The sequence below is a fragment of the Pocillopora damicornis genome, chromosome 1 (assembly GCF_964200805.1).
Source record: "Pocillopora damicornis chromosome 1, jaPocDami1.2, whole genome shotgun sequence".
Classification (NCBI taxonomy): domain Eukaryota; kingdom Metazoa; phylum Cnidaria; class Anthozoa; order Scleractinia; family Pocilloporidae; genus Pocillopora; species Pocillopora damicornis.
Genome location: NC_142670.1, coordinates 31,056,756 through 31,069,621, shown reverse-complemented (window position 1 = coordinate 31,069,621; position 12,866 = coordinate 31,056,756). Strand labels below are relative to the sequence as shown.

At 39.5% G+C, this 12,866-nt stretch overlaps 1 protein-coding gene across 4 annotated transcripts; it reads right to left on the bottom strand.

Moving 5' to 3' along the window:
• Positions 1 to 4,463: 4,463 nt before the first annotated feature.
• On the bottom strand, positions 4,464 to 12,863 carry LOC149053279 (uncharacterized). 4 transcript variants are annotated; one of them, XM_089188389.1, is made up of 8 exons: positions 12,739 to 12,863; positions 12,111 to 12,178; positions 11,880 to 11,972; positions 11,688 to 11,762; positions 11,244 to 11,311; positions 9,433 to 9,525; positions 9,049 to 9,129; positions 4,464 to 8,309 (listed from the first exon to the last, which is right to left on the bottom strand). In XM_089188389.1, exons 7-8 carry the CDS (start codon positions 9,049 to 9,051, stop codon positions 4,599 to 4,601), a joined length of 3,714 nt encoding a protein of 1,237 aa, XP_089044515.1. In that variant the 5' UTR covers positions 9,052 to 9,129; positions 9,433 to 9,525; positions 11,244 to 11,311; positions 11,688 to 11,762; positions 11,880 to 11,972; positions 12,111 to 12,178; positions 12,739 to 12,863; the 3' UTR covers positions 4,464 to 4,598. The 4 variants fall into 4 exon arrangements, with proteins under 4 accessions (XP_089044515.1, XP_089044522.1, XP_089044510.1 ...); XM_089188396.1 differs by lacking the exon at positions 9,049 to 9,129; XM_089188384.1 differs by lacking the exons at positions 11,244 to 11,311; positions 11,688 to 11,762; positions 11,880 to 11,972; positions 12,111 to 12,178; positions 12,739 to 12,863 and adding an exon at positions 10,678 to 10,786.
• Between the last annotated feature and the right edge of the window lie 3 nt (positions 12,864 to 12,866).

Genomic DNA, 12,866 nt, shown 5'->3' with positions numbered 1-12,866 from the left:
GAAGTACTATTTTGAACATTTTGTAGAAGAGTTGCTTCGTTCGTCAGCTGTTAGCGTTCATAGATATATGAAGCATTTGGGAAATTTGGTAAGCACTCAAGAAGCCATGGTAACTTTCGACTACGCCTCTAACAACTCTTGGCACCTTTCCAGCATGCTTCATAACTCGATGAACGTACGTTGACGCTTGAACCACTTGCTAATCTGGTAGACTTCTTGGGGAAATACTCAAAGTGTGGTAACATTGAGCAGACGGCTCGACACTAGATAAACTTTAAGAACAGGGAGAAAAATGTTCAGTAAAACATACCTAGGGGAAAAATAAAACAGATGAAATAATTTTCCAAATTTCTTAAGGTGCTTTAATGACTTAAAACGGTGATGAAGGTCCAAAACTAGTTATAAAATATAAAACAACATGGTCTCTTTAAAATTCGTGGCACCATTTACATATTACAAGGCCTCTGTTCTTCCAATGTCAGTTAAACAAACAAACCAATTACATAACGGGAAAAGAAACGAAGAAATTCTCAACTAAAGCTACTTTGTCATTCAGAAAAACAGGATTTGTTTCCACAAGATTTGTCCTAGACTAGTATCAGTTTCGTACATCGTGCTAATCAGTGGTTAAATAGAAAGGATCATAAAGAATCAAATTGGAAAATCACTGCTCGTTTCCCGTAATGTGATTAGTCAGTTGTGCGTGTGTGTATGAGGCCCCGCTAGCTATAGACGGACTTTAACTTGGTTAAGGACTGTCCTCGAGGTACTTAATCAGATTATAAAAGTTCTTTTTTCAGCTATGTATTTCGTCATTAGGACAGTTGGTAGGACTCCAAAATTATTTTTCGTTATGCCAGCCTTCTAAGAGAATATAGTTTACACTACGAATATCCAATTTCTTACGATTTACGAATTCTCAGGTCTCGACGACAACAGAAAATGTTAACTATGCCCTAAAGACGAATCCTCTAACGCTCCTATAAAGAACCCTTGCGCTAGATGATATTAATTCTTATCGCACATTAAATATTATAATAAAGCGTATCTTTCGACTGTAACTGGCTATTTCTATGAACAAAGTGAGCTCCGCCTCTTCACGTGGTTCCAAGATTGTTTTGTCACATAACAACATTGTTTTATGTTCTCGTGGTTGACCAATAAGAAGACGAACACTGCACGCAAGATGGCGGAACCACTCCTAAAATGTATCACTCTGAAGTACATGCTAGCCGAATAAGTGATAGAAAAATACTGCGGGCTCGATATCTATATTGAGAAACTATATCTCCTTCCCGTGGAAACATTTCGCTAGGAATTACTAAAACTGATGAGCAAATAAAAAACCAATTGCTCAGAAAATCTTAAATGTTCAGTAAATCCTTAAAAACCACACAGATTTTTAAAACTGTTCATTTAGGTGAACTGTCCTATTAAGTGTAACTTAACTGGTCCCTGAGGTGGCTTGGAGGCAAGTTGAGACCAAAGTAGGCAGGGAGTAGCAGGAATAGCTGTAGGTGACTCTACGGCTCTGCAAAACTTCCAGTAGGGGTGTGGTTCTACTACATTAGAAGGAGAAGAGTCCTCATTTGCTGCTTCCGCTTATACCTGTGCTATTATTGTGCCAGATTCAGTTGCCACAGGGCTTGGTCTGTTCTGAAGAACATCATCCACGTGTTTTCTTCAGGTCCGCCCATCATTTAGTTGACCTTGCAAGGAAGCAGGCCGAGTTTCTGTGCGACGGTACCAGACTACCACTTCTGACCACATGGATGGTCACGTGCGAGAAAAGTGTCTCCCAAACCATCTCTCTAAACTTGGCTTACTTGTCGTGATTATACAGCATTCAATAGTCTTTTTACCTGGCGACATGAGCACCAATATCAGGTCTTGCAAGGGAAAGTCGAGTGAACAGTTCTCACAGCTGAAAGTGATTGACAAGAGATGACTTGGTAGTAGCATATAGAGTGCTTTTGTCGGAAAAAAGGAAATTCTGAGTCCATCAATGAATACAGCTTGATAAATTGGGGACTGATGACTCCATAGGGAACTAAAGGGTCTTTGAAAATTGTGCAGTCACATCATTTGAAGAAGGATGGTGAAGGGAAACTAGAACTCGCCGAAAGCCACTACGTTACAGGAATTCTTCATATTCTGCAGAGGGAAATGCCGCCCTACTGTCACTGAAAATTTGAGCCGGATAATCATACCTCGATGTAGTACAAGGCGTTGACGTGCGAGTCAGCAGACGTTCTCTTCATAAGACCGAACACTCCAAGCCAATAGGAGTGAGCACCAACTATGAAAGGTAGTCCCTCAATGGATAGGTAGCAAAATCTACGCGTACACGTGGAGATGTCGGCGTGGACCATGATAACAGTGGCGAGGCTGGAGGAGTTTTACGGGTGTTTTGACAGAGTTGACATCCTAGAATGATCCTTTAAATCTCCCAATTTATTCCAAGTCACCGTACAAGACAGCAGGTCATTGATTTCAGCATGAACCTCATGTAGTCATAGCAGAATTGGCTGTCTCTGGAAGGGTGGTATAACAGTTCGAAGTCCCAACATGAGGCAGCCCTGCCTGAGAGAGAGCTTGTACTTGACGACAAAGTATGACTTCAGCATAGAATCGACGTACGAATGGACATGTCATCCATTTTTTGAAAGCAATATGGTCCTGCACCAATACAAGAGAGAGTGTGGGAGAGACTACGTGTCGTTTTATCTACCGAGAAGCCACATGGAAGATTCATTTTTAAACTCTAGCATATTTCTTGTACTGCAGTGAGGAAGGAGCCTTGACAAAGAATAGGCACTGGGAATTTCAGCAAATAATTTGAACTAGATTTCGTAACGTATGAGGAAAGGGAGAGGGACCAGGTACGAAGTCTAGCAGTTGCTAAAAACGGTGTCGCGAAGTCTGTGGCTGACATCTTCATACCAGGGTTTGTGCTCAGTTCCCAGTGTAACTTTGCGCTCGACATATGCATTATGTGGAAGCCCACCTGAACAATTATGGCAAGATCTTCGATCTGGCTTTAGATTCTCTTTTAAGAATTTAGGGACTTCGGGGAGTAGGCAATAGACGGGAAGCGGTGGAGTAAAACTACCCCAATTCCATACTGGATTGCGTCGCTCTTAAGAATGACAGTTGCGTCGTTCATGTGGTGACAATGGAATAGCACATTTGAAGATGAAACCAACATCTTGGCTTGGTTAAATGCTTTGTCATACTAGGAGGACCACTTGAATTCCTGGGTTTTTTGAAAAAACTGGTTGAGCGGTTAGAGGATTGAACTTAGCCAACAACAAGGCCCTTAGCTAATCAAGGTTCTCCATGCTTGCCGTTTGATTGATGGCTTCTATATTTTCCTCTGTTGGCGAAATCCCTTTGGCAGAGACGACACAACCGTGTAAGTTGAGGATTTCCGAATAAATTTACATTTAATGAGCTGAAGTCGCAGGCCATAATGGTTTAGGCAGCGAACATTGTCTAAGTTCTCGACGTGATCCTCTTAATAGTTACCTGCAATAAGACTCTCATCTTGCTTGCTGTTTCAAGTTAGTTTCTGTGTCTTTCTACGATGGCAATTTTCATCAGTGCGAAATGAGATCTCGGGAATCCGTCGCGATGGGTAAGGCTCTACCTTGATGAGAAAACCGGAGAGTACAAAATTGAAAGGGCATCGTAGGCTTCGGCGATATATAGTGACAGAAATCATGACAGCACTTCACTCGTGTGTGTCTGCAGCGGCGGAAACGCTGTTTGCTGTTAAATATTGCTCACCGCTCGAAGTAGCAACTAGCTCTTGTGGCTGTTGGATTGGAATTTTCCGTTTTGCTTAAGCTTGGGAAGATGATCCCGTGTTCGTCGCCAGAAATGTTTAATTCTCGGGTGACCACAGGCGGCCCAAGCTCACGTCTCGAGAAAGCCAACGATGAATTCATGAACGCGTCACGCGATGTGTGACTCGGTGTTAAGTTACGGGAGGAACCGTTGAAAATTTGAACACGTGATAAGGAATAGTATGGGGAACGAAATATGGTCGATTTACAACGATAAATATTTCGAAATATGAATATTTTACACGTAAAATCAATAAAACTTACTGCAGAAATCGCCAGAAACTACGACGGATACACAGGGCATGAGTAAGTTTTATTGATTTTACTTTTAAAATATTCATATTTCGAAATATTTATCGTTGTAAATCGACCATATTTCGTTCCCCATACTATTCCTTATAACGTGTTCGAATTTTCAACGGTTCCTCCCGTAACTTAACACCGAGTCACACAACGCGTGACGCGTTCATGAATTCATCGTTGGCTTTTTCTCGAGACGTGAGCTTGGGCCGCCTGTGGGGTGACTAGTACGCAGATAAACACCGTCAGCAAACAAGATGGCGGATCGACTCCAAACTGTAATACTCCAGAGCGCATGGTAGCATAAACGTAACCATATAATGCGGACTGAGGATATCTGTATTTTGTACGCTATAACATTCTTGAAGTGAGTGTCCATTTTTGTCTCGAGAGTTATTTTTACCATTTAAAATAAACCCAAGGTCGAAAATGAAAGGCAGAGTCGATTTCTTATATCTTTTTTGATCGTTTTGCTGGCACTGACCCAGGATGTCCTGAACCGGTGGGTCGTTCCCCAAAACTACCCGAAGATCGCGGAGAATTTTCCTGCAATTGCTTTATCTTTACTAAGCTTTCCTTGATCATTTTGAATAAACAATGTTCTGCTCCGAACTCTTTCAGAAGAATGGGAAGTGCGCGATCATAATACTCCTTTGCCTGAATGAAGTCAGACAGCTTTAGATGCACATCTCCTAGGTTCATGTACGTCATTCCAACGTCGGCAACCTCAGGTCCGTATTCTTTCCGAAGAATATGAAGTGCGAGATCATAACTCTCTTTTGCCTGGTTCAGTTCACCCAGATCTTTGAGTACATTTCCCAGCGCCATGTGTATTATTCCCACGAGACCATTCTCAGGTCCCAGATCTTTCTGGTAAAGGGGAAGTGCGAGATCATAATGCTTTTTTGCCTGAATGAAGTCAGACAGCTTTCGATGCACATCTCCTAGGTTCTTGTACGCTTCTCTAACTTCGGCTCCCTCAGCTTCGAACTCTTCCAGAAGAATGGGAAGTGCGAGATCATAATACTTCTTTGCCTGAATGAAGTCAGACAGCTTTAGATGCACATCTCCTAGGTTCTTGTACGTTATTCCAACGTCGTAATGCTTGGGTCCGAAATCTTTTCGAAGAAAGGGAAGTGCGAGATCATAATACTCCTTTGCCTGAATGAAGTCAGACAGCTTTCGATGCACATCTCCTAGGTTCTTGTACGCTTCTCTAACTTCGGCTCCCTCAGCTTCGAACTCTTCCAGAAGAATGGGAAGTGCGAGATCATAATACTTCTTTGCCTGAATGAAGTCAGACAGCTTTAGATGCACATCTCCTAGGTTCTTGTACGTTATTCCAACGTCGTAATGCTTGGGTCCGAAATCTTTTCGAAGAAAGGGAAGTGCGAGATCATAATACTCCTTTGCCTGAATGAAGTCAGACAGCTTTAGATGCACATCTCCTAGGTTCATGTACGTTATTCCAACCATGGGATGCTCAGGTCCGAGCGCTTTCCAAAGAATAGAAAGTGCACGATCATAACTCTTTTTTGCCTGGTTCAGCTCACCCAGATCTTTGAGTACATTTCCCAGCTTCATGTGTATTACTCCCACGAGACTTTCTTCAGGTCCCAGATCTTTCTGGTAAAGGGGAAGTGCTAGATCATAATACTTTTTTGCCTGAATGAAGTCAGACAGCATAAAATGCACATCTCCTAGGTTCTTGTACGCTTCTCTAACTTCGGCTCCCTCAGCTTCGAACTCTTCCCGAAGAATGGGAAGTGCGAGATCATAATACTCCTTTGCCTGAATGAAGTCAGACAGCTTTAGATGCACATCTCCTAGGTTCTTGTACGTTATTCCAACTTTGGGATGCTCAGGGCCGAACTCTTTCAGAAGAATGGGAAGTGCGAGATCATAATACTCCTTTGCCTTAATGAAGTCAGACAGGTATTGGTGCTCATCTCCTAGGTTCTCGTACATTATTCCAACTTCGACGTGCTCAAGTCCGAACTCTCTCTGAAAAATGGTAAGTGCACGATTGTAACACTCTTTAGCCTCTTTATGTTCAAGCAGGTCTCCATGCACTGCACCCAAGTTACTGTAAGTTCTTCCGACGTCAAGATTTTCAGGTTTGAGGTGTTTTAGACGGATATTAAGAACACTATTAAAGCATTCTTTTGCCACTTGGAATGCACCACGTTCTTGACACATCACCCCGAGTGTTTGCAGGTAATGTATGTCGGATTTAAACGTAATCTCTCCGGCATTTCGCGTTTCTTCCACGGAAAAATTATCTTTAATTTGCGTAATCAATACTTCTAGATGAGGAATGCAGTGACAGTGCTTCGCGTAAGTATCTAAGTAGGAAAGATGATCTTGTTGTCGAGTATCTTCAACGAACTGATAAAATGACTTGATTGCTGCCTTCATAGCTCCTAACTTATCAGCCTTGAGATAATCTTTAAGCACAGCGCGGATGGCATCGTGTACAACCTGATGGGTTCTTATAAAGAGAGCATTCTTCTCTTGGTAAAAAAGGAGCAGAGAGCATCTTTGAATCTTCACGCTGATAGCATCTTTATCGCCCATTTCCTCCACTAGGTCCCGAAAATAATTGGTTACTATCTCCAAACTTAACGGTTGCGGTGCACAAAAGAAAAGCAGAGTAAAAACGTTCTTGATTATAACATTGGTGGATTCAATTGCCTTTTTAACAGCTTCTCTTGTTACCTTACCCATTGATTCTGGATAAACTAGGTGATCGACAATTGTGTAAGAAGGATCTACTCTTCCTTCCTTAAGTTTCTCACGGTAATCACTCCAGCCAGAATTTGCTCCACCTTTGGTGTCACGAACGTCCTTGACGTAAGCGGCGGCTCCTGCTAAGGTAAGGGGCTGATAGTTTAATCTTTGAGCAACCTCCTCCGTTTCATAACCTGAGATGCCAGAAACCTTTTCTAGTAGGTGTACTGCATCATTGGCCTCCATACCTTTGCTGACTGAGACGTGATTGACAAAAGAGCTCACTGACGGAATATGCTCGGTGTCTTGTGTTGTGATCAGCAATTGACCTCTCGCCCACTTTTCATTTCCAGACGCTGGCAGGTAGGCATTAATCTTAGAGATACTTTCGACGTTGTCAACAACCAGAAGCCAGGTGGTGTAAAGCTCGATTTTTGAGCCCATTAAGGACTTCAAATTAGCAATCTTTTTGTCTGAGTTCAAAGCCGGATCGTTAAGTGTCTTAGTAATGGGATATTCTGGGCAGTTAATATTTCGGGCCAAGGAAACATACGAGTCAAGAATAGTGCTTGGGGTTTTAGCATCTATCGTCATCACAAAGGAAGAAGTAAAAGGAATTTGAGTGCCTTCATCGAAAAATCTTTTCGCCACGAGACCGGCTAGCTGAGATTTGCCACTTCCAGGGTTTCCAGAAATGTACAAGTAACTTAATCTGTTCTCGTTGGCCTCTTTGAGCTCTTCCAACTGTTTTGCAATTTTAGCCACCTCGCGATCACGATCTACCACATCGTGTGAAGGTTTGGGTGGCAGGACGTAGAAGGAAGAAACGTCCTTGTTTAGTTGAGCTTCGAGCACCTCCAATTCCTGTTTAAGATTCTCGACCTTTTTCAACACATTCTTTAATTCCTTAGTAGGAAAACTCGTCTGCTCTCTTATCACTTGAATTTTGTCTCTGGAGAGATCAAGAGCTTTGAAGGCATCTTCAACTTGTTGAATGATACATTGAAACTCCACGTCATTGATCTTGCCGTGTAAGGAGTGCGCATGACATTCATTACGAATCTCTCTGAGTATATTTAGTGCAATTTTGTAACCTAGCTTGAGGTGCCGACCGATACAATCAGAATAACAAATGGCATAGAACAACTTGGTGCAATCCCACTCAGCTGTATTTCCGTTAATCATGATTGCCAAATGTTCTGCATTAAACTCTTGTTTAGATAAAGATTCACCATCATAAAAGTCCTTTCCATTTTTTGGCGAGTCCTTCCATTCTCCGAAGTCTTCTTTGTAAAGTCTATCCCACTCCTTTTTGAAGAATAGTCGCAGACTCTCGGCAACTTCATCGGTGACGATATGACAAAGCCTAAAGAAGTTAAGTTGTTCGTCAGAGTATTCTTCTGTGGCCATATTCAGCTTGATCTTAGCTTGCTGTTGAGAGTAAATCAAGTGTATTTTTAGCTTCAGTTACTGTATTCGTCCTTTAAAGTCAGCTAATGCTATGTCGCTCAGAGGAATATATATATGTGTGTGCGGTCAGATTTATTAGCCCATAATTCGCTGAAAACAAAAATAAGACCAAAAAATGAACTTCGGGACTATCAGAAAACATGAATTAGTAATAAGAAGAACTTATCACCTCATAAAACATAATTAATAGATATGCATGCCCAAAAGGCGTCAGTCTTTCAATAAAAAAAAGGGAAGAAAATGGACTTATATCTGCTTAATGCAGGTTTAACTTTCTACACAACTAAGTAGTAACGGACCTAGCGCGAAGACCAATTGAAATAGAATGTAAGCAAGGTCAGCAGTTGGAGAGAACTCAGGCTCTTTGAATTATGGCTCTTTCCCGCTTCTTCTTGCTTTATCTTTATTACATGCACAATAAAATTTTTAGGCCTTTGGTATATGAGCTGCTACTTCCTAACGGTGGTTTTCTTTCTTTTCGCTTCATCTTTGATCAAAATACATCTTTTTAGACCCCACAAAATTCGATTTGTGCCCAAAACAAGAAGTAAAATTCAACTGCGTGTTAAAATTCTGACTGAGACATTTCATGCCCAGGAGCAAAAAAGCTCACAAGGTATTTGCGTTACAAAAGCAAGATCAAATCAAATGAAATCTGTAAACCTCAAAATATGGTAAATCAACTGTAAAATAGGTATACCATGTATTGAGCCTAGTGGCAGCTAAGGTACAGATATAATGAACAGAAGACAATAGTGGAACTCTGGGGACAGAAACAAACCTAGTAGGGAAGAAGAGGGAAAACGCGTTAAATCCAAATTTTAATACTTAAATTAATTGTGCAACAGATCAGAGAATGGAGTGAGAGAGCGAGTGGGGTAGTGAGTGAATTTTCCATACATACGTAAACCTCATCGTATTACTAAAAAGGCACACAGTCTACACTATCAGTACTCATCGCTAACGACAAAATGGAATTATTTTTACCATCCTATAAATTGAAGAGTGAGTGAAAAGCTGGCTTAAGTTGCTGTCAAATATGCTATCCAAACACCATACCCAGTAAATAACAAATCCTACTCACCGTTTAAGGCGTCTTATGGCGACGCGATGCGCAACACGAGGAAGATCGAAGCGAAAGTGATGAATCAGCAAAGTTTTCTTTTCTCTCCAACACCTGTTGATCACATAATCATGATGTCAACACTTTATTTCTATTTTGAGATAGAAGTTTCGCGATTGAATTTGGTTGTACTAATTAAGTAAAACCGGAGCATTTTGGTTCGTAGTTACAATGTAGAAACTGAAAACAAACACCCCTCGTGACTGCGTGGAATAGTAATAGTGATGATAATAATAATAATAATAATAATAATAATAATAATAATAATAATAATAATAATAATAATAATAATAATAATAATAATAATAATAATAATAATATTTAACGAGGGAGCCCAACTCGCCACAACGGTTTTTAGTGGGGCCCTCATTAACTAATTAATTCAATTGATAAAATAATAATAATAATAATAATAAAAATATTAACAAAAATAAATAAATAAAATAAAATAAAATGTGTTTATAAATAAATTTAAAAAGAGTCAAAATCTTAAAATCGATAACTAATCGAAATATCAAAGTTTAAAATTAATCAAAATCTTTTTAAAAAGTTTTCAGCTTGGATTTAAAAATAGATAAGAGAATTGTTTCTTTCAGATCAATAGACACCGAGAGCTCCAATTAAGAAATTTATAGTTGACTCAGCTTTCTGGAGTAACAAAAAAAAACACACACACTCATTAATTCGAAAGCTTCGTAAAAGCAACCGAATTCACTCGAAAAAGGTTAAAACTGCAGCTGAAAGAACACAGAGCCACTGTAAACTCAGCCTAGGATTAATGTTCTGTCACTGACAAAGACTCAGAGATGACTTAAATGTTTACTAGCAAAATCTTAGCAAATTATCTTCAACTACGACAGAATGGTTAATTTTTGATTCCGACTTGAGATCAACTACCAATCTTTCGCAAGTGACTACAGTCTGTTTATTAGAACATTGAAACTGGTTGAAATTGACATCCTAGTGTGAAATTCCACTCTATCCCACTGTAGACTCAGGCTATTCAGAGGAAGATAGAAGCAAAAGTGGTGAGTCACGTGCACCAAAGTTTTCTTTTCTCTCCAACACCCGTTGTTCACATGATTATGATGTCAGCACTTAATTTCTATTTTGAGATAAAAGTTTTAATTAAATTTTGTTGTACTAATTAAGTGAAACCGGAGCATTTTGGTTCGTAGCTACATCGTAGAAACTGAAAACACAAACCTCTGGTGACTGCGTGGAATAGACACCAAGAGCTCCAATTAGGAAATTTATACTTAACTCAAAACTTCCCGTAGAAACGAAAAAAAAAATGCGCACACTTATTAATAATGGATTAAGATGAAATCGAAAGCTTCGTAACTGCAACAGAATTCACTCGAAAAACGTTAAAACTGCAGTTGAAAGAACACAGAGCCACTGTAAACTCAGCCTGGGATTAATGTTCTATCACTGACAAAGACTCAGAGACGACTTAAATGTTTAGTAGCAAAATCTTAGCAAATTTTCCTCACCTACGACAGAATGGTTAATTTTAGCTCCGAATTGAGATCAACTTCCAATCATTCGCAAGTGACTACAGTCTGTTTATGAGAATATTGAAACTGGTTGAAATTGACATCCTAGTGTGATCAATCATTTCTCTCCAACACCCGTTGTTCACATGATTATGATGTCAGCACTTTATTTCTATTTTGAGTTAAAAGTTTTAATTAAATTTTGTTGTACTAACTAAGTGAAACCGGAGCATTTTGGTTCGTAGTTACATTGTAGAAACTGAAAACACAAACCTCTGGTGACTGCGTGGAATAGACACCAAGAGCTCCAATTAGGAAATTTATACTTAACTCAAAACTTCCTGTAGAAACGAAAAAAAAATGCGCACACTTATTAATAATGGATTAAGATGAAATCGAAAGCTTCGTAACTGCAACAGAATTCACTCGAAAAACGTTAAAACTGCAGTTGAAAGAACACAGAGCTTCTGTAAACTCAGCCTGGGATTAATGTTGACAAGGACAAAGAGACGACTTAAATGTTTAGTAGCAAAATCTTAGCAAATTATCCTCAACTACGACAGAATGGTTAATTTTAGCTCCGAATTGAGATCAACTTCCAATCATTCGCAAGTGACTACAGTCTGTTTATGAGAATATTGAAACTGGTTGAAATTGACATCCTAGTGTGAAATTCCACTATTAAACACCTTAAAACAGATCAAAAAATCTACACACCTCACAGATCAAGAAGCACTTCCAATCTTCGGTCTTGTATTAGAGTGTGCGTTTTGAATTTCAACACATTTGCAACTAAAACACGAAAGAATGGCACCAATTTGCACTCGTTTGAAACTCACGCTTATATTTAATACAAAAAGTAAAAAAAAAAAAACGAAAAACCTTCAGTAAACAACAAATTCTACTCACCGTTTAAGGCGTTTTATGGCGATGCGATGCGCAACACGAGGAAGATCGAAGCGAAAGTGATGAATCAGCAAAGTGTTCTTTTCTCTCCAACACCTGTTGATCACATGATCATGACGTCAGCATTTTATTTCTATTTTGAGATAGAAGTTTCAATTGAATTTTGTTGTACTAGTTGGGTGAAGCCGGAGCATTTTGGTTCATAGTTATAATGTAGAGACTGAAAACACAAACCTCTGGTGACTGCGTGGAATAGACACCAAGAGCTCCAATTAAGAAATTTATAGTTGACTCAAAGCTTTCTGGAGTAACGAAAAGAAAAATACGCACACTCATTAGTTCGAAAGCTTCATAACTGCAACAGAATTCACTCGAAAAATGTTACAACTGCAGCTGAAAGAACACAGAGCCACTGTAAACTCAGCCTAGGATTAATGTTCTATCACTGACAAAGACTCAGAGATGACTTAAATGTTTACTAGCAAAATCTTAGCAAATTATCTTCAACTACGACAGAATGGTTAATTTTTAGCTCCGACTTGAGATCAACTACCAATCATTCGCAAGTGACTACAGTCTATTTATTAGAACATTGAAACTGGTTGAAATTGACATCCTAGTGTGAAATTCCACTCTATCCCACTGTAGACTCAGGCTATTCAGAGGAAGATAGAAGCAAAAGTGATGAGTCACGTGCACCAAAGTTTTCTTTTCTCTCCAACACCCGTTGTTCACATGATTATGATGTCAGCACTTAATTTCTATTTTGAGATAAAAGTTTTAATTAAATTTTGTTGTACTAACTAAGTGAAACCGGAGCATTTTGGTTCGTAGTTACATTGTAGAAACTGAAAACACAAACCTCTGGTGACTGCGTGGAATAGACACCAAGAGCTCCAATTAGGAAATTTATGCTTAACTCAAAACTTCCTGTAGAAACGAAAAAAAAATGCGCACACTTATTAATAATGGATTAAGATGAAATCGAAA